Here is a 20,265-nt window from a genome sequence, read left to right as displayed (position 1 = left end):
AATACATGTGAGCACTACGAGGAGAATGAGGACAAGGGCATGGATTTATTTTCAACTCGAATACAAGTCCTAGGGCATAAAATGAAAGGGGAAAGGGAAAAAAAAAAGAAAAAACCCATCATGAGTACTCCGTACTTGAAAATATGGTCCATGAGAAAACTGAAAACGCGCCCAAAGCCGGTCCGGTATGTACAAAATGCAACAATAACTCCATGCAATCAACATTCATCAGCATCAGCATTCATACCATAATTTTCAGACCTTTTAACTACCACACTTTTTCTGTTGCTTCTCTGCCGGCTGAGTGTTCAACCACTGCAAGCAAACAGGCTTTTCGATGAGCAAAGAAGAGCTTTCTTCCTTTTCTACTTTTCCAGTGTTAGGATCAAGTTGGAAAGACTTGATGTTATTTGAATCTTGTCCCTCGGTGATCAACCACTCTCCACTCGGGTGGATAGAAAGGTGCCTAATATTCACGACTCCGCTGTTGAAAACCTCCAGGAGCTTCAGACGTCCGGATGACTCGTCGATTTCATAAGACGCGATCGAGTTTGCATTTGGAAACACAGTGTCGAGTCTGTTTGACACATAGAGGTGCTTGCCGTTCGGATGAAGGATGATCTCGCCTGCTGCTGGGCCTTTGTCTTTGGCATGGTCCTCTGGCAGGGTGGAAATAGTTTGAATTTCAGTGAGCTTGAGGGCTTTGTCGGTGTATTCGACCGAGAAAACGGTCAGGGTGTTCGATAACTCCCCGACGACGTAGTAGAATTTCGGTTTGTCGGTGGCCGGATAGAAAACAGCATGGCGTGGGCCGGTACCAGGCTTCACCTTGACTGGGTCAATTTCGGTAATGGGATCCTGGCCTCCGCCGACGGTGAACATGCGGATAATATCAGCACCCAGATCCGTCACTAGGACGACCTTGCCGGTGGGTTCAAAAATCACATGGTGTGGATGAGGCGCTTCTTGTCGCTCTGGGACAGCCCCTGGCTCTGGGAGCTCAAACTCCCAGGATTTGGCCCAGTTGACTTCTCCAGTAGAAGGGTTCGTGTTGTAGGCGGAAACGCTTGCGGAGCCACTGAATCGAACGAATTAGTTCGACCAGTCCATCCAAAAAGAAAAAAAAAAAAAAAAAAGAGAGAGAGAGAGAGAAAGCAGTCAGTAGAAACACATACTAATTAGCTGTGACGATAAGGTTCTGGTTCGGGCTGATGGCCAGATGCACAGGAGCAACCATCCCGGCTGAGGTCGATACCTTGCGAAGCTGCCCATCGTCCTCGATGGAGTAGCTTGTGACGGCGCCCTTGTTCTTATCTTTCTGGGTTGTCTCCTCAACTGTGTAAAGGAACTTTTGGGCTTTTGAGATTTCTTGCCACGAGGGAGATGGAGCAGAATCCTTGTTGGTAAACAGTTGCTTCAGCTCACCGGTTTCATTGTTGAACTGGACTGTGACGATGCTACCGCCATAACTACCAACAAAGGCTAGCTGCTGGGCCATGACAGCCTGCAGGAACAACGGTAGGAGGATTGCTGGCTTCATTGCCAGTGTGTTAGCGATGTATGCAGTCGACTTTTAAATGCAGAGCGGGCAGGCGAATAGTTTTATGGCCAGAAACGATTCAAAGGGTGTGGTATAATTAGAGGTTATGCCAAACAAACAAACTTGGTTCGCTGATTGCTGATATAAAACCAACCTGGATCTCGAAACAAGTAGCTTGTAGGAGATACAAAGAAGATTTTCAGCAGCTTGCCCAGAAGGATGAAGAATGTTTCCTAGTGCTGCTTGAAAAGCGTCCTCAACGCTGTAGATATAGCTACGCGACTCGGAAGTGAAAGTTCAAGTTGCAGCCATGCAGTTAACCATGAAGAAAGAGATTGCAGAACGTAAACATTCAACCGTGGAAGAAATGCTGGAAAGGGTGAGCCCTCTCTTCACTTTATTTAAATAACCATGGTTTTGCTACTGAGGACCGGAAAATTAACTGGTGTCAAATTTCGCTGTGGTGAAAGAAGGGCTGAGCGCTGAAGCAATCAAACGGCTGATCTCTACCCAGAGCCGCAGTGCAGCGTTTCACGTCCTGGGGCTTCATCCAGCTTGATTGGTGAACTGCGCCTGGTTCTCCATACAATGGCAGCTAGCTGCGCCCTTTTTAAACAACAGTAATCAATGAATCCACTCGAGATGGACTACAGAGTAACAATGGCGGTGTTCTTGTCACTATTGCACGGGATCAGTCACAGCATTGTGGGTGCAGGTGACAATTTGCCCCGAAAATGGTGAAAAGTGCCGCTCTCGCTGGGATACAGGATAAATGTGAATGTGAATGATCAAGCGCTCCTTTTTTTCCCCCCCCCTCAAGAAATAATTACTTGGTATCTAAGTATGTAGTTAACAGCTTCAGGAGTTAATTATATGCAGAGTACTCTGCTACACTGCACTCCATCTGCTTGATTTAAATCTTTTGCTGGAATGAGTTGTAAGTGGTTATTGGCGTCAAACAAATCAACTTCATACAATAAAACATCAGCACCGGCAACCTGCCACAATCATTAATAGTTAAACACTAATTCGTGAATGTATACTCAAACACATCGTTCTCCATCCTCTTTTCTTTTTTTTTTTTTTTTTTTTTTCTTGTTTTTTTGAAGTAGGTTTGTTTTTAAGAAGCATTTTGAAAGCAACAAAGAAGCAAAGACCTCATTATCATCAATTTCCAGGTCGACAGTTTGTATCAGATGTCTCCAGCCCATTGGAATGTAGGTAGTTCGAAGACTTATTCGGAACAAACCTGCGACTTGAATGCCAGGAAGGCTATTAGCAGACAAAAATTTTCCTTTTTTCCACACTGTACCATGGCCGCCTTCGAGTCCACGTCGGTGAGACTGGGTAGAAACATACCGGGTAAGCCAGGCATCGATGCTTAAGGGCATTATCATCTATTCAACCCATTCCCTCCCCCCCCGGCAACTGCTTCGGCTCCGTACAAAAGCGAGTTCTTATCGAGGAACAGTCTTCTCTTGGGAGTTTTCTGCACCTCGGCCACCGCTACGACGAGGACGACAAAATCGACATGGACTGCCCAGGTAAACGGGATAATAAATCGTACATTCGGGAGGACAGACGTAACGGTTTCCGCAACGGTGAAGAGGACCCCAGCTTCTGTGGCCGCAAGTGTGAACATAATACGCCTTTTGACACATGGGAGGCGTTTAAAAAAGAGGGACGCGATCGGTGGTTTCAGGGGAAGGGAAAGGAAAAAAAAAAAAAAAATTTAGACAGAGTGAGGTATCCTTAGAACCTCAGGCTCGATATCATAGAGATGGGAGGTCTATGGTCACAAACAACCCGAAATCTTCAGAACTGTATCAGCGAATGACAGGATCATTTGGTCATCAGGCCCGCTCAGAGACGTAAAGTGAGCTCCGGGTGTTTTATACTTCTATCAATGCAAGCCAACGTATCGCAAATGGAATGCCTTGATGCCCTTCCATCTCATTCCCTGGCTGGCTGCAGGACAGTCCGAATGAAAAACACGGATATATATGAAGAAACAACGTTGATTTCAAAATGACCATTATTGAAATCGACTATCTTTGGGCATTCAATTGAACCCAACAGCAAGAGTGAGGCGACTCTATTGAATGACGGTGACGAAGAGGGAAAACGCGGACAGGGAATTAGCGTTTTGTTTTTAATTTTCCAGAGGGATGCGAACGAGAGAGGGTGATGCGAACATTTTGGTTCCATGGAAAATAGCATTGGGTATCTACTCGAAGCCGAGCTGCCGCATTAACAGGTCCCTTTTCGTTTTCAGTAACGGGAAATCGCATATTATCAGGCTTGGTGAGAAGGCATCCGCTGATGCCATGCATTCCCAAAGCGGCGTGTCGTTGCACCGTCAAACTTGGAGCGAGCATGGAGATAGGTTGGAAGTCATCGCCGATGATTGCTCAGAGGAACAGCTCAGGAAAATCCACATTTTCATGTCTCAAGGACAAAAAGTGTCTATTATTAAACCATATCTTTGGCCAATCTACTGATTGGTCCAGAATCGTCGGTGAACAGTCAAGCACTGCAGCCTCAGAACATTTGAATCTTCCGACGCAGAATTTTTTTCTTTCACTTGGAAGGACAAGAATATGCTGCAACAAACGGGGGTGTGTGTGGATAAACTGCCCACAGAGAAAGGCAAGGGACCCAAATGATGAACCAGGCAGCAAAGCTTGTGCTACCACGACAGCCAATTCAGCGTGATTCGCAGCCCTGGGCAGAGTGCAAAAATCGGGAATAGAGCATTGCCATGTCTGTACAACGAAAAAATCAATCTCTGATGACACGCCATACATCTCTGCCGGGAGGGGCAATGTGCGTGCGCGTGTGCTTGCAGCCGAAGATCGGGTGTTCGTAAAGACGATCGCTGCAGCATAGGAAGATGATATCGGGAGCATTTGGACTGGGCCACCAATGACTCGAAGTAGGCAGGTCGACGTCGAGAGTTTCTTACCTTACCCTGGTGGGTGGTTCTCGTGGCATCAAAGAGAGCACTCCGTCATGGGCGGGAAAAAAAGCATAGATAGCACAGGAGGGCACGAAAGGGATGGAAACAAGCCGCCATGCCGCTTACTGTCTTGGTTGCGTCAGAGATGCAGTGGCGCAATGGTTGGCCTTCACAGACCGCCGCGAACTTCGAAACCAGCCAGCAACCGCAGGGGAATCAGATGGAGTCTCCTCCGTCCAAGGAAGATCCACAGAGGGAAACGCTTTGAAAATTGAGCTCTTCCGCTTTCAGGGTGGTATTTTGGGTTCTCCCCCGCACTCCGAGTCTGAAACCACTCGCTGTACGCGCGCTTGGCAGAGATATCTTAGAAAGTACCTCATGCTTGTCCTTAGTGAGCAAGTCCAGCGTTGACAAGGCATCCTTGGTCTTGCACAGTCAAATAAAGGCCCACTATGTGAAGTGTTGGGGGATCGTGTTACATACGATAGTTACAGGTCCTAGAGTTGAGATGCACGGCTCAGTCTTGCTGCACAGTGAAGAGCTCCGCTAGAAAAGCCATGAGGAGCCCTGCTCGGTCATGGCTCAGTAGTCCATAGATTCAAGAGTAAAAAAGGAGCCGACTCGAGCTAGGGCCAGCGTCAAACTTTTAGAGTGGGACGCGTTACTGACCATGGCTTCGCCACTCGGGAGCCATGTCGCAGAGACGCCTCGAAGGCCCTGGAGGCTTCAAGACAATCTGTTCTGTCGGCTCCGGTTGGAAAAGAAAAAACAAAAACCAGCAGGGAGGCAAATCCGAAGCGTGCGCGTGCCGCTGGAACGCTAAGCAATAAAGGAGAGTGGGCATTGGGCTGCTGCGCCTTCGCGGAGAGACGGAGCAAACGGGGCTTTTTGGGAGGCTCATCGCAACACACACACACACTGAAGCCGCCGCCGCCGCCGCCAACGACGACGACGACGACGACGACAACCGCCATCATCACCATCAGCGCCAGCTCGCCTCTGCGACAAGCAACCGAGGCGATCTCCGGGCTGATCCCTCTGCAATCTCTGCGGCCAGTTGGTTCGCCACGGATCCGAAAGAGCTTGTCTAAGCTTGAATTTATTTAATTCTTCCGCGCCTCCCGTCGCGGTCACAACTCTCTCTCCTCTTCATCCCATCGCCACCCAACACAAGACGAGACCGCTGCTTGGGACGAAATCTGCTCTCTCTTTCCCCCCTCTTCTCCTCTTTTATCACTCTATAGATTGCTACTACTGCTATATCGCAATCCAGCCTTGAAATGTCACATTCTTCTTCTCCTCCCTCCTCCGCCGCCGCCCGGCGCGCTCGCAACGGCTCTCTTACGCTCGATCTGTCCAACATTCCCCTGCTCTCGCAGCCTTCTCCGCCCTCGAACACTCTTCTCATAACGGAGCTACACAACTTGAAAATCTTCCAGCCTAACTCTCTCTCCCTAATCAAGTCTCACATTACCGCCGTCGCCCCACTGAACTCGTTCTCACCGCTCCCGTCCCTTCGACGTATAGTCTGCTCTTTCCACACCACAGACGCCGCCGTCAAAGTGCGCCAGCTACTCGAAACCACCACAGCTCTAGGCGACCACTTCCGGCCTAGAATATATTTCGGCGAGCACACACCCGTCGAAGACGTGGAAGAAGTGAAGAAGCGCAAACTCCTCGAGGCCCCCCACGCAGAGAAGCTGTTCTTCATCAGTCCGCCTCCCAGCCCGCCGCACGGCTGGATTCTGCGCAATGAGGATCCTCCTAACAAAGAAGTCCACGCTTCCGATCTGGCAGACGCCCTCAGCAGGCTGGGACGGTCCAACAGCTCTCCCGTCACGCCAGACTCCCCAGGCTCGATGGCCGATGTGGCCATGCAGGATGTTGGTCTGCCGTCGAGGACCATGACGATGACACAGCGGAGTCGGAGCAGTACCCTGATCTACCATCCCGAGGAGCACGGGAGCAGCCCACACCTGCCCGCCGTCATGGTCGAGGATACGTCGATCGATCCCGACGCCTCCGATTTAGAGATGGAGATGAGTCCCGTCGAACAACCGAGGAGGATCCTAGCCCATACCCCACGTCCGCCCGTTGAGCTCATGCACTAGGTTGACCTTTACCCAGCATTAGAGCTCTCCTAATCTTGATCTTCCTGTCTTTATTCTTACTTTCTTCCTTTCTTCTTTTCTTTATTTTTCCTTGGCTGATTTTTTGTGTTATTGAGCGTTCCTAGGATTTCTTGCTCATCAATCTGCAGCATCGACCTCTTGGGAGGAAACATGGGTGTTTATGGGTGTCTTTTTGCAGCCACGAAAGGCTTTTTTTCTTTCTTATATTCATGATGGATTCAGTCTTTGGTTACCTAGAGTCCATTTTTTTTTTTTTTTTTTTTTTTACAGTTCAGAATACCGCAATCTCTTGCATTGGGTAGGTAGCATTTGGTGAGAAAAATGTTATCTTTCCAATTTTTGTATTCTTTTTCTATTGTCCAAAATTAACTCTATCACTGTTAAACACGAGAAAATGAGGGGATGAGCTACTAAATAGCTGGCTGTGCAACTACTCGGGGGTATATCTGCCCAGGGATAATATACCAAAATTATCCACCTGCTCACAGAGTATCTTTGCTCGCAAGACCACCTTTCCAAAACCCATACAAAGCAATAAAATAACAAACCCATATAATACTTAGTTATAGCCTCTTCCGCCATTTTATCTCAGCAGCCCTCAGCGGTAAGTACAACAAGGCGCTCAGCACCAGTGCAATTTCGAACCCAATATCCCCCGTCTTCTTTGCGATCGGCCCAACATACCACGTCTGGGACATGCACGGAATTACCAACGCAAACGACAGAACGCCAGCTGCTAACGCAGACACCCCGCTGGGCAGTGCAGAACCCACATTCCAGATTGTCGGATCGTACGATTCGTATCTCCCCTTGCGGAACACGAGGTGTTCGACGGTGACGATGGAAAAGAAAGCCGCAGACCAGTAGGCGATGACGCCGATGAAGTTTTCGAGGGACGCGAAGAAGCTTGACGCTGCGCGTATGGAGATTGGGATGATGATCGCGATGAAGACAAAGGCGAAGAGCGCACGGGGTACGCGCACAAGGACTGGTAGGAGGATCTGAAAGTTCAGCGTTATGGAGTAGATGGTTGCTGCTATGTTGCCCAGGGTCGAGAATGCGAGGAGGACCGTTATGAATTTCCCAAATCCGCCCGCGGGTGAGAGCATCGAGGCGAATATCGCGCCAACAGAGCCGGTTTCATGGGCCTGGGCCCAGTCTGGGACATTGGGGACTGCCCCGCCAACTGCGGCCCCGAGGATCATGAGCGGGACGGTAGGTACGAATAGGCCCAAGTAAACATAGGCAAAGATGCGTTTGCTACATCCACGATATTAGTGGCCTGACAAGGGTAAGCGAGGGGGTTATAGAACATTTGGTTTTACATACGAAGATATGTCGGGTGAAATGTACGTGCAGAAGTCCGAACTCAGCGCAGCCCAAGGAATGAGATACCCAGCGATCAAACCGCCAAATGTGACGATGGCTGAAGCTGAAGGCGGAGCTGGTACAACCTGCTTGCTGAGGTGCTTTCCTCCACAGCCAGTGGCAATAACGATGCTGATAAAAACCGGAACCCAGCCATATCGTTCATACCGATGCAAGACCTTGTACCCAAAGAAGGATATAAATAGAGCAAGGACGGCGACAATAACGATACCGACGTTCACGCTGACATCGCTGCTGTTTAAAGCGGAAAGAGTCTGACCACCGATAACACAGTCGATGATTGTAAATCCGGAAACCGTCGCGAGATTCAGCAAAACGAGAATGTTTACTAGATATATCCTACAGCACAATTTGATCAGTTGGCCTCGAATCCATTTGCATGGCACCGGAAAAATAAAAAGACAAAAGAACAAAAAAAGAGAGATAGACCAACCCAAAGGTGTAACGTGCTTGTATCATCTGCCGAAGACCAGTCTTGGGGCCTAAGATCGAGAGATACGCCGGTGGAATGGTGCAAAGGAGGTTGAAAAAAATAATGACAAGGCTTGCATCCCGTAAACTCAGACCAAGGCTGAGTGTTCCCACCATGCCAGTAATGATTCTGTATACATTCCAGCAATTAGCTTCGCTTGTACATTTCACGGAGAACCGCCGTAACCAAAGATAGTAGCGATGCAATAGGAAAAAATAAATGAAATAAAATAAAATAGAGGAAAATGAAGATGAAGAGGAGAGGGACGTACGGTAAAACATTACAGCTAACTGTGAACCACAGAAGAAAGACATTCACCACTCTCTTGTCCGTCCGTTCATCCACGCCAATAGGAACAATTCCCCGAAGCTCAACACCCCATGTTGCAAGACGATGCCAAAATGATTGGCAAAATCTTAGCAATAGCGGATCTTTTTCCTCTGGTAACTCGACGGGTGCTTGCTCAACAACCACCTGTGGTTCTCCATCCTTCTCAACGTCGTTTACACCGGGACTCGGTTTAGAGCTCGTCTGTTCGGACCACATTATCAAGCCCGGTCGTCAATTGGGAGGGCTAACGATTAAGAGAAAGGATTGGCGAAATGTCAAGAGGCGGATTCAGCCCATCATGAAATATTTTTTTTTTTTTTTCCATCTCCCCCGCTCGAGTCACGCCCTGCGCTCGACTTTTCGCGGGGCTCGGAGCTCTTATCTTATCAGACCGCCAAATTTCGAAATAAGCTTTCGGAGTAGCAACACGTGATTGAGAAAACTCCGAAAGAAGTCTTGGCAAAACCGCCTCACTGAGAGCAGAACGGGACCCAGGAGCACGCACTATCCAGAGGCAAACAACACGACGGCGGAGTTTTTGACCACCTTCGGGCCCAGGGCGGCCGCAAGCTCAGCGACTATACCTTTGATTGCGTGCGGTTCCTTGATATTCGACTTCTCCCACGCAACTAAGTCCTAAAAGTTTGAACTGTGTCAGCACGTGCGAAATGGAATTAATTACGGCTCGAACTTACGGTCATTTCCACTAAAGTGTTATGGACAAGCAGACGCCAGTGATCAAGATCAATCTGGGCCTGAAGTTCTTCTAATGTCAGGACGCCGGGCATGTGGATGTCAAATAGAGACATTTCTTCTTCACCGGGGAGGATAAATCCATCGTCTCGAGATTCATTCGCTTGTTCTTCGCCGACCTTGCGGTCCCGGGATAGAGATACGTATCTTCGCTTATTGAGTTTCTCAACGTAGCTATCCAGAGGGTCCCAAGAAAGGGATTCGGGGTCTGAAAGTTGGTTAGAATGGTCAAAGTAAACCGCTAAAATCAAAGCATACCTAAAAGGTACTGAGGCCGAAATGCCCCTTTATACCGCATTTTGGGACAGGAGTGTATGTAGTATCCTTAATGATGGTGTCATTAGCCTGCTCTGGTTAGTCAAACGGAGCCAATTCTTGCCGTACCCATGTAGTAATACTGATGATGACCCTCAATTGCCAAAGCGATTTCTCTCATGGCACTCAGTTTTCCGATCTCCCAATGTTCGTATTGTGGATCATAACTGTGACACGTCAGCCTTGACAGAGGTAACCGGCCTTTTCCCGAAGAACGCACTATATATAAACTGAACTGACACCGGTGGGTAATAGATCGAGGACCCCAACGGCAATAAGCTCTCCGTCGAGCCGGTAACATTGATGATATGAACCTAGCTTCTGCTCCTTAAAACCTTGCCTCACTGTCTTACGCTTAATCCCAGAACAGAGGAAGCGTTTGTAATCCGATTGCTTCCATCTCTCTTGCGGGTCTTTGTGCACAGTCATTTGGTAGTTGAGGAAGATATTATGCCTAATGCCGTAAGTAAGAATCAAAATATCGATGGTAGGTAACAAACTTCATTAATGACAATGAATCGGCCTCAATATTCACTTCAAACTTATGGGCCGGTTCTATCGGCCTCTTTGTTTTCGGATCAACCGGGCGCTTGAGCTGACTATACTCGGCTTCATGAACTCGTTGCCTTAAGTCAAAGGTATTTCTGCGATATTTCTTTTCCCTAAAGACATCTCGTGAGATAGGTACTCATCATATAGAACTAGTCTTTGAGATCGAAATTCAGCCAAGCAGAAAGGAATTACCGACTCTCTTGTCTTAGGGCAGAGTCTAGCGGCACTCCGAATATATTCCTGGCCAAGAACAAATTTGTTCCAGCGATTGAGAGCCTTCTTCTGGTCTCTTCTAGGTTTATACGAGCTCGCTTCTAACCTAAAGTAGCCGTTAGGAAGCTCGCAACTAAATTTCAAAGAAATATTTGGATAGCTTGGACAGCCTACAGACCTCATAGTATAATGAGGGCAGCATGACCGCTCCAGGTTTGGTTTGTAGTAAAGAGTCCCAGATCTAACAACCGTCAGCTCAGGTAATCAACAAACAAAGCAAATAAGATCAATCACAAACGAAGAGCTTTACCTTCTCCATCCTCGGTTCAGAAGCTCTTCGTATTCTTCTACACGAACCGAGGTGGACGATGCATAATAGCTAGCACCTGTCCAGAAGGGACAATAGAGTCAGAAGTGAACTTAAAGCAGAACATGGATTTGTCTCTACTGACTCCCATCTGCACTCTTGCAATAGCCACAATCATGCCGCTGATATCCTACGAACTAATGGGTCAGCATTGCATTGAATTTAAGTCCAGGAGCTCACGAGTAAAATTCCCGCAAAACAGGAAAGATAATAGAGCGGCCACCGTTAAATATTCATAACAAATGGCCAGACTGAATCATAGTAATCTCAGATTGACTCCATTATTATCCCCAAATATGTACACAGATCATGTACATACATACACAGCTTTTGGTGCAGGGAATAACGGGGTCTCTAGCATATGATTCGGGACCTGATAGTATCGGCTTACCTCGAGGAGCAAAGAAAGATAGTTCACCCGGCTGGACTTCACCTAGTGCCGCCATTTTTGATGAAGTAGTGTGGAAATCTCTGCGATGTTTGCGTGTTCAGGCAGTTGGGCGGGCTGGCGGGGGGTTTGTATGTAGTTCGCAAGCTCCAATGGCGGGAAATCCAACCTAATCCTAATTGGAGCTAATTAGTTTCCACTTAGCGCTAGTCTATATTTGGTACGTAACACCGACCCGGAAATCCGGTTCCAAGGCTGAGGTCGCGCGAGAGTTGCAGAGATAGCGACTTACCTTAGGCATAGAAGCAACTTCATGAAGAAGCAGATCCTAGAGGTTTATAGTATTGGTGGGAGACACGGACAGCATATAGAGGGGAAGAAATGTAGGAAGGGAGAAGTATCCCCTTAAACAAAAGCCACAGTAAGAAATCGTATTTCATATTGCTTTCACCGTTAGAGACATAGCAGCCCGGTAAAGGAGCATTTAAAGTAGAAGCGCAAGGAAATATAAGAAGACAACCAATCCCGAATCCTGTAGTGAAGTCAATAAATCCAGACCGCCAGCTTTCGAGTCATTTTCCCCGTCCGCCCAACGCCATCCTCGCATATAGATAAAGCAGGAAAAAGAAGAGCAACAAGGATACAGCTATGAGTACAAAGCACGCTCTTCGTAGGAAAATAGAAGGGTGGCAACTTTGCCAGACTGAATCGATAAGCTTGCTTTGGATATTCCTGCAAGCTACCCCCATGACGGTCATAGTAGCCGTGAAAGAGATTCGTCCCAAGAGCCACGACGACAGAGGTTGTGATAGATTCGAAATCGCATCTAGAATCCGTAGCCTTGGCCGTATGGCGTCGCTCCATATGGAGTTGTGCCGCCAGCACCGCCCCATACACTCTGGCCTCCTGCACCGGCTCCAACGCCATTTGGTGCATAAGTGCTAAACCCGCCATCAATACCTTCCGGTGGCTCGTACGCGTCCGGACTCCGCGCCCCATCGATATCAACACCATTCATACCGTCTCCACGTTCGTTGGGTTCTCCGGTGCCAGTCAAGGCAGATATAATTTCTGCAAGCTTTCGCTGGAGAACACTGATACCTTGCTGGACGATGGCGTCTGGTTCCAGGCTTCCGACGCTTTCAACATCGAGATAGAAAGTCGAGGGTGTGGCATCATAGTCAAACGGCATATCCGGTGGTACAGGGTTCTCCCATTCGGCATTGGCAGAAATCGGCCTACGAGACCGTCAGCAGCCACAATCAGGGGGGTATAATCAACAAAAAGCGTACAACTCACCATTCCTTAATCGGGTCCTCTTCATACCAATAATCCACATGTTTCAAATTATTATGCGGATCATACTCAAATCCCACCGCTGCCGTGGGCGACCATTTCGCGTGCTCCTTCGCAATCCCCTTCTTCACGGTACACGTCATCTTCACCTCCTGTCCCCTTCTTAACTTGCAAATTATCGGGCCCTTCCCCGCAGGGTCGTTGATCACCGGATTCCCTACCCACTCATTCGCGCGGTCCCCAACCACCACCAGATCGCGCGCATATACCACCATAACCCCTTCACCCGTACATTTTGCATGTAGCTGCAGCGTAATCACGCACCGTGAACAGCCGCCTTCGCAGTCACATTCTCGTGCGTAGACCATGTCAACGTCACAGTTCTTGGAGTGTAGGGGGATGAGGCCGAGGCGATGGGCAATGAATTCATCGGGCAGGACAGAGGTGTTTGATTCGATTTCGACGACGTCGATGGCTACCGTGGGTACTTCGGTGAGCATTACGCGACGCAGAGAGTTGGCAAAGGCGAGATCTACGGAAGTGAGGCGGAAGTCGACTCTGTGTGGTTCAGCCTGGTGATTGCAGATTAGTATTATTGTTATTTTGGAAAGCAAGCGTAAGAGAGAGGCGGGACTACGCGGCCGAAGAGATCAAGTAGCTGGTATGGAGACGCGCATAGTAGAATGTCTCACCTCTCGCACTGTGACCTGCGGCCCCTGGGGCTCAATATCCATTTCATCATAATCCATGGTTGCGCAGGCGTTTTTGAGGCGGAGCTGCGCGCAGGCAAGCTCACTCTGGCGAAATTTTGAATGTGTTCGATATTCTCGGGAAAATGGAGTCTCGACGGGAAACAAAGGCTAAAATAAAGAAAGAGAAAGTTCTACCTGTCAAATTGAGAAAGATTACAAAACATGGCGGAAGGTAACTATGTAAGAATTGGTCGATTCCAGCAGCGATATCTCTCGCCTCCGTTCAATTTCATTCACTCCTTGCGATGCACCTGGGAAGGTCCGGATTATCTAATTCGGCGTATTGTTATCCCGATATCCGAGTTTTATCCTGGCTCAACGCAAAGCTCGGCCCGCCGTTGCCGACGGATTTTACCTATTTAGGGATGACGGGAGCCGACCAGGTCATCCCATTGCTCATCAGCCGGGCGATGAATACAACGGGCTTCAATCCAGCTCCAACGCAGACTCGGTATTGATATCACGAAAAATTGTGGCCCGGTGGGAACATCGTCGTTAAAGCACACTAACTAGCCAATTGTAAACAGTTCCAGAAAATTTCTAGTAGCACTCAGAGCCACAAATAGTCTCATGTAATATAAAACAGGATCATCTCAAAGAGTCTCAGCACAATCGGTGAATTCGATTTGAATTGAACGCACTAGTATCTATGGAGCCTTTCTAGATCAACAGTGTTTACTAGTACCCAAACCAGACCCCCAACCCTTCTATATCATTTCCCAATCATGTGTTATCCAGAAGCAAAGATGAAAAAAAAAAAAAAAAAAAAAAAAAAAAGAGATAAGCGATAAAAGAAGAGAGTGAAAGACTGAGCATGAAAATGTACAGCAGGACAAACATGTCCAAGCATTATCCAAGTGTTATATGCTCAATCTCAACAGTCACTCTGTCTCTCTATCGCCCGGAGAAGGACAATTGAGAAGAAAAGGAAGAAGAAGAAAGACAGAAGACATTGGGAGACATTCAGGCCACCGGGGTTGGAGACAAGGAGTAAACAGCAAAAACGGGATGCCATCCAGGGACTAGGCCGTTGACTGCAGGGACCAAAGCCGAAATTTGTGATGATTGCTGAAGCGAAAGTGGGTTTAAAAAGAGGATAAAGTGTGAATGTTCCCCCCAAAAAAAAAGGAAAAAAAAAAGGCAAATCAAAGCAAAATCAAGTCTATGGATGGGTTGTAAATTTCTGCATGCAATATCCCAAGAAATAATGCTCAAAAAAAAAAAAAAAAAAAAAATTAACAAAAGCTTGGTTATGGATAATCAAATTATGATATGAATCGCTGAATGGCACCTAGACTTTCAAGGCGGGTTGTGAGCTTCGATTCGCAATGTGGTGTGCATCTCGAAAAGGGGACCGGGAAATGCCCGTGGCGAAGGTCGCAAAACAAAAAAACGCTAGATGATGTCGTAAATGAACTTTTTGAAGGCGGTAATTTCGCGTAGGAAAAGAAAAATGAGGCCGAAAGAAATGGCAGCCAATGTATATGGTCACGTTCTCATGATACGCCATCCGCAGGTCGCACCCACACATACCCCCCAAAATGGCTACATCACGCAACGCAAGATGGGATGGAAAGGTGCAAGCCGAATAGGGCGAATAAAGGACCAAGGAATGGACGGCACAGACTGAGCACAACACCTATCGTTTGATGGAGCTCCGATTTAGAGCCTCCAGCAGCTCAGGCCGGTTTGTAAGAGCCGCAGCTGCCTGTGCATACGTGACCCATTGCCGCTTGCGTTTGTGCATTTCCGGCCACTGAGCCTCCTCGCGGTCCACACGGACCTCGAAGAACTGGTATTGTACCTTGGGGGCCTTCGCGGTAACCTGGGCAGGCGTGCGCATGTCGCTGATCACGCCCAGGTCGCGGAGGACGGTGCAGACCACACCAGCTTCCTCCCAGGCCTCACGACATGCCGCCTGCTGTGCGGATTCTTCGTCCAGCTCCCATCCACCCTTGGGGAGAACCCAACCTCCGGGCCGCGCGGATTGTATCAAGAGGACCTTTGACTTGTCGGGGGACATGGGCACGACGCCGGCGACGAGTCTCTCGCCATTGGTGCCGTAACCTGCGATCACAGGGGTTGCGGTCAGCTCAGGCAAGCTCCCTCACGAATAGAATGGAACATAAAACAAAACAACAGGGAAGCCAGCGAGAGAGAGGGACAGAGAGGCAAGAGTTTCGTGTGACATGCAGTGTGGGGTGCATTTCGTAAATAACAGTTTGGCTCCCTCTCCTGCAGCGGTGTTGGTCGGCGTCTGTAGGTAGGTTGTTGCCAGGCAGGGGCGGGGATTGTTTGAGCCCGCCGCAGTGCAGGGATGACAAGGCGCGAGGGGCATTGGACGAAAGGGACACGTGCTTCAACCAAGGGTCAGCAAGCGACTTACGCTGGTTTGTTCGCCCAGTTCGGGACTCCATAGTGCGGGTTTGTGCCATCGTATCAGATTTCTTGGTCGCCGTCGACCCTTTTTTTTTTTTTTTTTTTTTTTTGCGAACTTTTATTTTTATTTTTTTTATTTTTTTCGCCCAACAGACAGGTAACCTGCAGCGGATCGCCAGCGAAAAAAAAAAAAAAATGTAAAGAAGACAGATCGAACCCTCTGCAGGTCTCGAACGGATACAGGCGGTTTGGTCAAATCGCAACCTGGTTTTCTGGCGGCCCTTTTTGAGGCTCGAGGGAGAGACGTCGCATGTATCTCGGTGTCCCCGGAAGTACGTACAAGGTCCAAGGGCGAAGGAGCTGCGGAGTAGGCACTCGACGCCGATAATAGAGGATCACAGAGTCGAAATATTCACACCAGGGGCTCTCTGGGGATATGCTGCTTGAAGAAACGTGTATATATATGTATATATATATATATATATATAAAATTCTTTGGGGGATAAGTGGCTCGGTCACGGACAGGAACGGGGTTTTGCGGAGATAGACTGGCGATTTCGGAGAGGAAGGAATCGTTTTTTTTTTTCCCAACGAACTCGAGGATCTGAAATCTCCCTTCACTTCCGCGGCGGACGGGGCTGCGGAAGAGAATGTTTCCTGGGAGGAGCTTGAGAGGTGGAGGTAGACATCTTAAATAATGGGTAAGTGGTATGTAAGTATGAGCTGGGAACGGGGGGGGAACACTTTTTTTTTAAGGACGGAGGAATGAGGCATGAATGACGGGAAGATGTTGTAATCCGGGGGGGGAGGAAAATAAGTTTCTTATTTCCGACATCACCTTTTTCCCCCTCCCTTTCTGCACTCCTTGGTTACTGGAAATTTAGTTACGACGGGCCTTATTGTGCTTTGAACAGGCTGGGGGCAAGAAATAGGGCTCTTTTGGGTCCGCCCGAGTGTTGGCTGAAAGGGTGACCCGGTAAGTTTCGCTTTCACAAACCCCCCTTCTGTCCCCTGGTTTTGCGTGGTGGGACCCTTTTTCCTTTTTCCTTTTTTTTTTTTTTTTTTTGTCGGTCTCTCCCTTTCTCTTGTTCGAAGCTGCGTTTGCTGCCCATGTAACGAGTCCGTAACCAAGCCAAGGACCGCAGTTCCATGAAACTCGCAGGTTCCCCGGTGGTATCCTAACAGGGTCACGGTGAGCTTCACTCATTCGATCCCGATGCCTGTGCCTTGACGCCAATTGATACATCCATGTGTCATTTCCACGGACGCAACAGCTTGCAATGTGGTTGATCTCACCGCCTTAGGTCAACACATCTTGAAGTCTCAGATCCATACATGCAGCCCTTCTGTGGTGTCTGAGGGCGGTGGGTACGCCTCATTCTCTCCCCCCCCCGGTATATCTACGTTTCTATGTAATCTGTAGTTTACAGGGCACAGATGGACGTATCTCGGACGAGCAGGGAGCTTCCCTTTGAAACATTCGAAGTAACTTGTTACGTCGTTAGTATATGGGGTGACTCCCATGGTTGCTTTTTCCCGCTTTTTTCTTTTTCTACGGAGTACCTATTTTTTTCTTTTTTTTTTTTTTTTTTTTTTTTTTAATTTTTTTCTTTTTTTCTTTTCTCTTGACCAACCACACGTAAACCCCAGAAAAGTCAACAATGATGCACCAGCACTTCCTGGGCGACTGCTGGGCAATGGGCACATTTTCTTTTTAAGTTGCCCTGGTTTCAAGGCCCGCCTCATGAGAAGACTGGCTGCAACACGACCTGCCTACCTTAGGTACATCATGCGTACATGCGGAGTAACTACACAACTAAACTGCCTCGATACGGCATCCAACGGGTCTCTCTCCCATTCATATCGCCACATGCGCCGCTTGGAGGCCCTGATCTGCTGTTGCACCGCTGCATGGATTGGACTCACGGCATGCCACGCAATTTGAGCGCCCCTACATGCGAAAACGAAGCTCCATAATCTGCTCGGGCAGTTCGGTACGAAGTACACAAATAAATAAATACCCATGCACGGAGTACTCCGTCCAGTACACAGGTAACATAGGCACTCTTCCCATTCCCTGTGCTGTCCGCCGTCCATGCGGCCGATAGCTGCAGACCACTTTACCCGTTATTTGTAACTCCACTGTCTATGCAGGTCATGGAAAGGGAAGTTGAACCTCAACGCCACGGAACGTTGATCATTGCCAACCACTGGTATTACCTATCCTTGCATTTTGATAAGGCGACCGCTTTCTGAGTCAAAGGAATAGCCGAATGGCGCTGTCTTAAAAAAAGACACCGGGATCCACCAGTTTTCGGGACAAAAGCTGATTCACCCAAGCCAGCAATGACGCCATCTCGATGATGATTTTCCCCGCAAAAAAAAAAGAAAGGAGGGGAAAAAAAGAAAGACAAAAGAAAACAAAAAAAGGAAAGAAAGAAAAGAAAGAAAGCAAACCTCCAACTGCCATGGACGGTCGATACTTGGCTCCTGGCTGCGTGAGGGCGGACATCCTGCACAACCACCCGGGCAACCCGGATAACACTGGATGATCGGGGTCCGTGATTCTCAGTTGGTTCTAGATAGGCAAACGCACGGACTGGATCATGATCGACTCTAGAGTATTAGTTTGCAGGGACTCGAGGGCACTACATACGGAGCACAGTGTGTATAACGACCCCTTGAACCCCACGCATGAGGCATTGTGCTACATGGCCGTAGCAGATCTTGAGAGCTATTCTTTCATAGATATGTTGCGAGCACTCCATAGCGCATGCGTATGACTATACGCAGGAAGGTAGAAGCTTTTCTTTTCTTTTCGCGATCAGGTCATTTTTAATAGCGAATGATAGGCCCATGTACGGGGTAGGGACACCCTTTTTTTCCTTCGTACGAAGAGATACATAGTCGCGTCGGAACAAGGTATCTAGCTAATAAGGCTCTGCGCAACTGGCCCTAGATGCAATAGGCCAATATGTGTGCATCCACGACGAGCTCCTAGGAGCAGCAACCAATCGCAAGCTTCACGGATAGCCAAAAACCCAGACAACAGAGCTCCGAAGCCGGCGGTAGTGTGGCCCCCCGCAGCTCCTTTGGGTCCTTCCCGGCTGACCTGGGATGGGACATCCTGCGGATGAATGCTTGGTTGGATGATACATGGGACCTTTCTCCTGGAGCTTTGTATCACAATGTATATATACCCCATATATGCAGCTTACCGGGACCTGGGTGGAGCTCGAACGCCTATTCTATGTGTAATTGCATATAAGGACCGGTATTTCTGGAATAAACCTACACTTCTAAGATCGGATTCGAACTTTACGAGCTTCCGCCTGTTTACTGCGCCGTCCAGCGGAGAAAAACGTTGAACAATACATTCCATCCCTTCCTTCGCTGAACTCTCTCAACGGGCGCACGGATTAAGTTTCTATTTAACTCACTCCTTCAAGAGTCTAATTCCACCAGAGCGTTCCGGAAGCAGGACCTGCCTCCGATCCCTGCAACCCCAACCAACATCATACCCCCGGTCACTCAGTGGGTTTTATCTGATGGAAAGATTGTGAGGAGACGGCACTCTGCAGGACACAACGTTCCAAGCAATGAATGCTTAGTATCCGGCCATGTGGCCTTCAGTGACCTTAATACGCAGCGAGGCGATGATAGTATTCTCCTTCACGCCCAGGAAACCCCCCCAGGCCAAAGTTCTTCTATCAATCTGGTAAGTTTTTTTTTTTTTTTTTTTTTTTTTTTTAAAAAAAAAAAAAAAGGCCAAGCTGGGGAGCATCAGTCCTCCTTCCCTTGTCTCCTCAATCCTTCATGTACAGCAGGAAGTGAGTGGCAGGGTGCTCCGTGGTTACTCCGTACTCAGTGCTAGAATGAAGGATCCATCTTGAAAGCTAGCCAAGTTATTTAGTCAGTGATGCCCTCTTCACATACCTTCCAGGTCGTAACTGATGTTCGGGATCCCAATAGCCATTCTTGAAACCACGGTAACTCTCCTTGGTAACAACGGACATGCTAACCACTCTTAAGCCATGGATGCGCAGCCGTTTAACCTGTCAGTCTTTACGTATTTGATATGACGACCCAAAATGCTGGTAAGGCAATGAAGAAAGCTTCCCAATATTATGTTAGGTTTAGTAAAAAGAAACTCTTTGTGAAGAATGCCACAAACTCTATGTAGGGTCTTTTCAACTTGATGAGGATTCTTGGTCTTTTAAAGCCTTCATCATACCCAATAACATTATCCTTGCTGACGTGCACAAGGTTTGCACCCTTGTGTGATGAACAAGCCGGTTAAGTCTGCTCCCGACAAATCTACTACATATATGTCGCATGGGATGAGTAACTCTGTAGATTCGGCCTTCACAGTAGCAAGCGAGTATGCAAAGAACCCGGGAAAGGTAGCTGGATGAGAAAAGAAAATCT

The 20,265-nt window shown here is 48.2% G+C and overlaps 11 protein-coding genes across 11 annotated transcripts; 3 read left to right on the top strand and 8 right to left on the bottom strand.

Moving 5' to 3' along the window:
- Nucleotides 1-26: 26 nt before the first annotated feature.
- On the bottom strand, nt 27-1,540 carry CIMG_05110 (uncharacterized protein; the record flags this gene model as incomplete). Its single annotated transcript, XM_001245668.2, has 2 exons — nt 27-1,078; nt 1,176-1,540. The coding sequence occupies 2 exons, from the start codon at nt 1,538-1,540 to the stop codon at nt 265-267; spliced, it is 1,179 nt and encodes a 392-aa protein (XP_001245669.2). The 3' UTR covers nt 27-264.
- Nucleotides 1,541-2,409: 869 nt separating this feature from the next.
- CIMG_13419 (uncharacterized protein) lies at nt 2,410-3,913 on the bottom strand (the record flags this gene model as incomplete). Its single annotated transcript, XM_004446099.1, has 3 exons — nt 2,986-3,913; nt 2,698-2,812; nt 2,410-2,538 (listed from the first exon to the last, which is right to left on the bottom strand). Exons 1-3 carry the CDS (start codon nt 3,180-3,182, stop codon nt 2,410-2,412), a joined length of 441 nt encoding a protein of 146 aa, XP_004446156.1. The 5' UTR covers nt 3,183-3,913.
- On the bottom strand, nt 2,612-3,913 carry CIMG_11477 (uncharacterized protein). Its single transcript, XM_012358469.1, has one exon. The coding sequence runs from the start codon at nt 3,758-3,760 to the stop codon at nt 3,494-3,496; it is 267 nt and encodes an 88-aa protein (XP_012213892.1). The 5' UTR covers nt 3,761-3,913; the 3' UTR covers nt 2,612-3,493.
- Nucleotides 3,914-3,958: 45 nt separating this feature from the next.
- Nucleotides 3,959-5,056, top strand: CIMG_05109 (uncharacterized protein). Its single transcript, XM_001245667.2, has one exon. It carries the CDS (start codon nt 4,599-4,601, stop codon nt 4,908-4,910), a length of 312 nt encoding a protein of 103 aa, XP_001245668.2. The 5' UTR covers nt 3,959-4,598; the 3' UTR covers nt 4,911-5,056.
- A 135-nt stretch (nt 5,057-5,191) lies between these two features.
- Nucleotides 5,192-5,590, top strand: CIMG_05108 (uncharacterized protein; the record flags this gene model as incomplete). Its single annotated transcript, XM_001245666.1, has 2 exons — nt 5,192-5,298; nt 5,332-5,590. The coding sequence occupies 2 exons, from the start codon at nt 5,192-5,194 to the stop codon at nt 5,588-5,590; spliced, it is 366 nt and encodes a 121-aa protein (XP_001245667.1).
- Nucleotides 5,449-6,971, top strand: CIMG_05107 (calcineurin binding protein). The gene has a single exon (XM_001245665.2). It carries the CDS (start codon nt 5,780-5,782, stop codon nt 6,608-6,610), a length of 831 nt encoding a protein of 276 aa, XP_001245666.1. The 5' UTR covers nt 5,449-5,779; the 3' UTR covers nt 6,611-6,971.
- Nucleotides 6,956-9,063, bottom strand: CIMG_05106 (NCS1 nucleoside transporter). Its single transcript, XM_001245664.2, has 4 exons — nt 8,764-9,063; nt 8,454-8,621; nt 7,961-8,359; nt 6,956-7,891 (listed from the first exon to the last, which is right to left on the bottom strand). The coding sequence occupies exons 1-4, from the start codon at nt 9,036-9,038 to the stop codon at nt 7,195-7,197; spliced, it is 1,539 nt and encodes a 512-aa protein (XP_001245665.1). The 5' UTR covers nt 9,039-9,063; the 3' UTR covers nt 6,956-7,194.
- A 263-nt stretch (nt 9,064-9,326) lies between these two features.
- CIMG_05105 (arginine-tRNA-protein transferase 1) lies at nt 9,327-11,468 on the bottom strand (the record flags this gene model as incomplete). Its single annotated transcript, XM_001245663.2, has 11 exons — nt 9,327-9,458; nt 9,518-9,783; nt 9,834-9,899; nt 9,960-10,057; nt 10,111-10,344; nt 10,391-10,552; nt 10,639-10,761; nt 10,834-10,896; nt 10,966-11,041; nt 11,108-11,152; nt 11,414-11,468. 11 exons carry the CDS (start codon nt 11,466-11,468, stop codon nt 9,327-9,329), a joined length of 1,320 nt encoding a protein of 439 aa, XP_001245664.2.
- Nucleotides 11,469-11,820: 352 nt separating this feature from the next.
- On the bottom strand, nt 11,821-13,618 carry CIMG_05104 (RNA polymerase II subunit 3). Its single transcript, XM_001245662.2, has 3 exons — nt 13,399-13,618; nt 12,710-13,278; nt 11,821-12,648 (listed from the first exon to the last, which is right to left on the bottom strand). Exons 1-3 carry the CDS (start codon nt 13,453-13,455, stop codon nt 12,237-12,239), a joined length of 1,038 nt encoding a protein of 345 aa, XP_001245663.1. The 5' UTR covers nt 13,456-13,618; the 3' UTR covers nt 11,821-12,236.
- A 1,086-nt stretch (nt 13,619-14,704) lies between these two features.
- On the bottom strand, nt 14,705-15,893 carry CIMG_05103 (nudix/MutT family protein; the record flags this gene model as incomplete). The annotated part of the gene is made up of 2 exons (XM_001245661.2): nt 14,705-15,525; nt 15,845-15,893. 2 exons carry the CDS (start codon nt 15,891-15,893, stop codon nt 15,098-15,100), a joined length of 477 nt encoding a protein of 158 aa, XP_001245662.1. The 3' UTR covers nt 14,705-15,097.
- Nucleotides 15,894-18,034: 2,141 nt separating this feature from the next.
- Nucleotides 18,035-18,540, bottom strand: CIMG_05102 (uncharacterized protein; the record flags this gene model as incomplete). The annotated part of the gene is made up of 3 exons (XM_001245660.2): nt 18,035-18,047; nt 18,295-18,453; nt 18,494-18,540. 3 exons carry the CDS (start codon nt 18,538-18,540, stop codon nt 18,035-18,037), a joined length of 219 nt encoding a protein of 72 aa, XP_001245661.2.
- Between the last annotated feature and the right edge of the window lie 1,725 nt (nt 18,541-20,265).

Source organism: Coccidioides immitis (assembly GCF_000149335.2).
Source record: "Coccidioides immitis RS genomic scaffold supercont3.4, whole genome shotgun sequence".
Lineage (NCBI taxonomy): Eukaryota > Fungi > Ascomycota > Eurotiomycetes > Onygenales > Onygenaceae > Coccidioides > Coccidioides immitis.
Note: the sequence above shows the minus strand (reverse complement) of the source record. Positions and strands in the feature narration are given on the sequence as shown.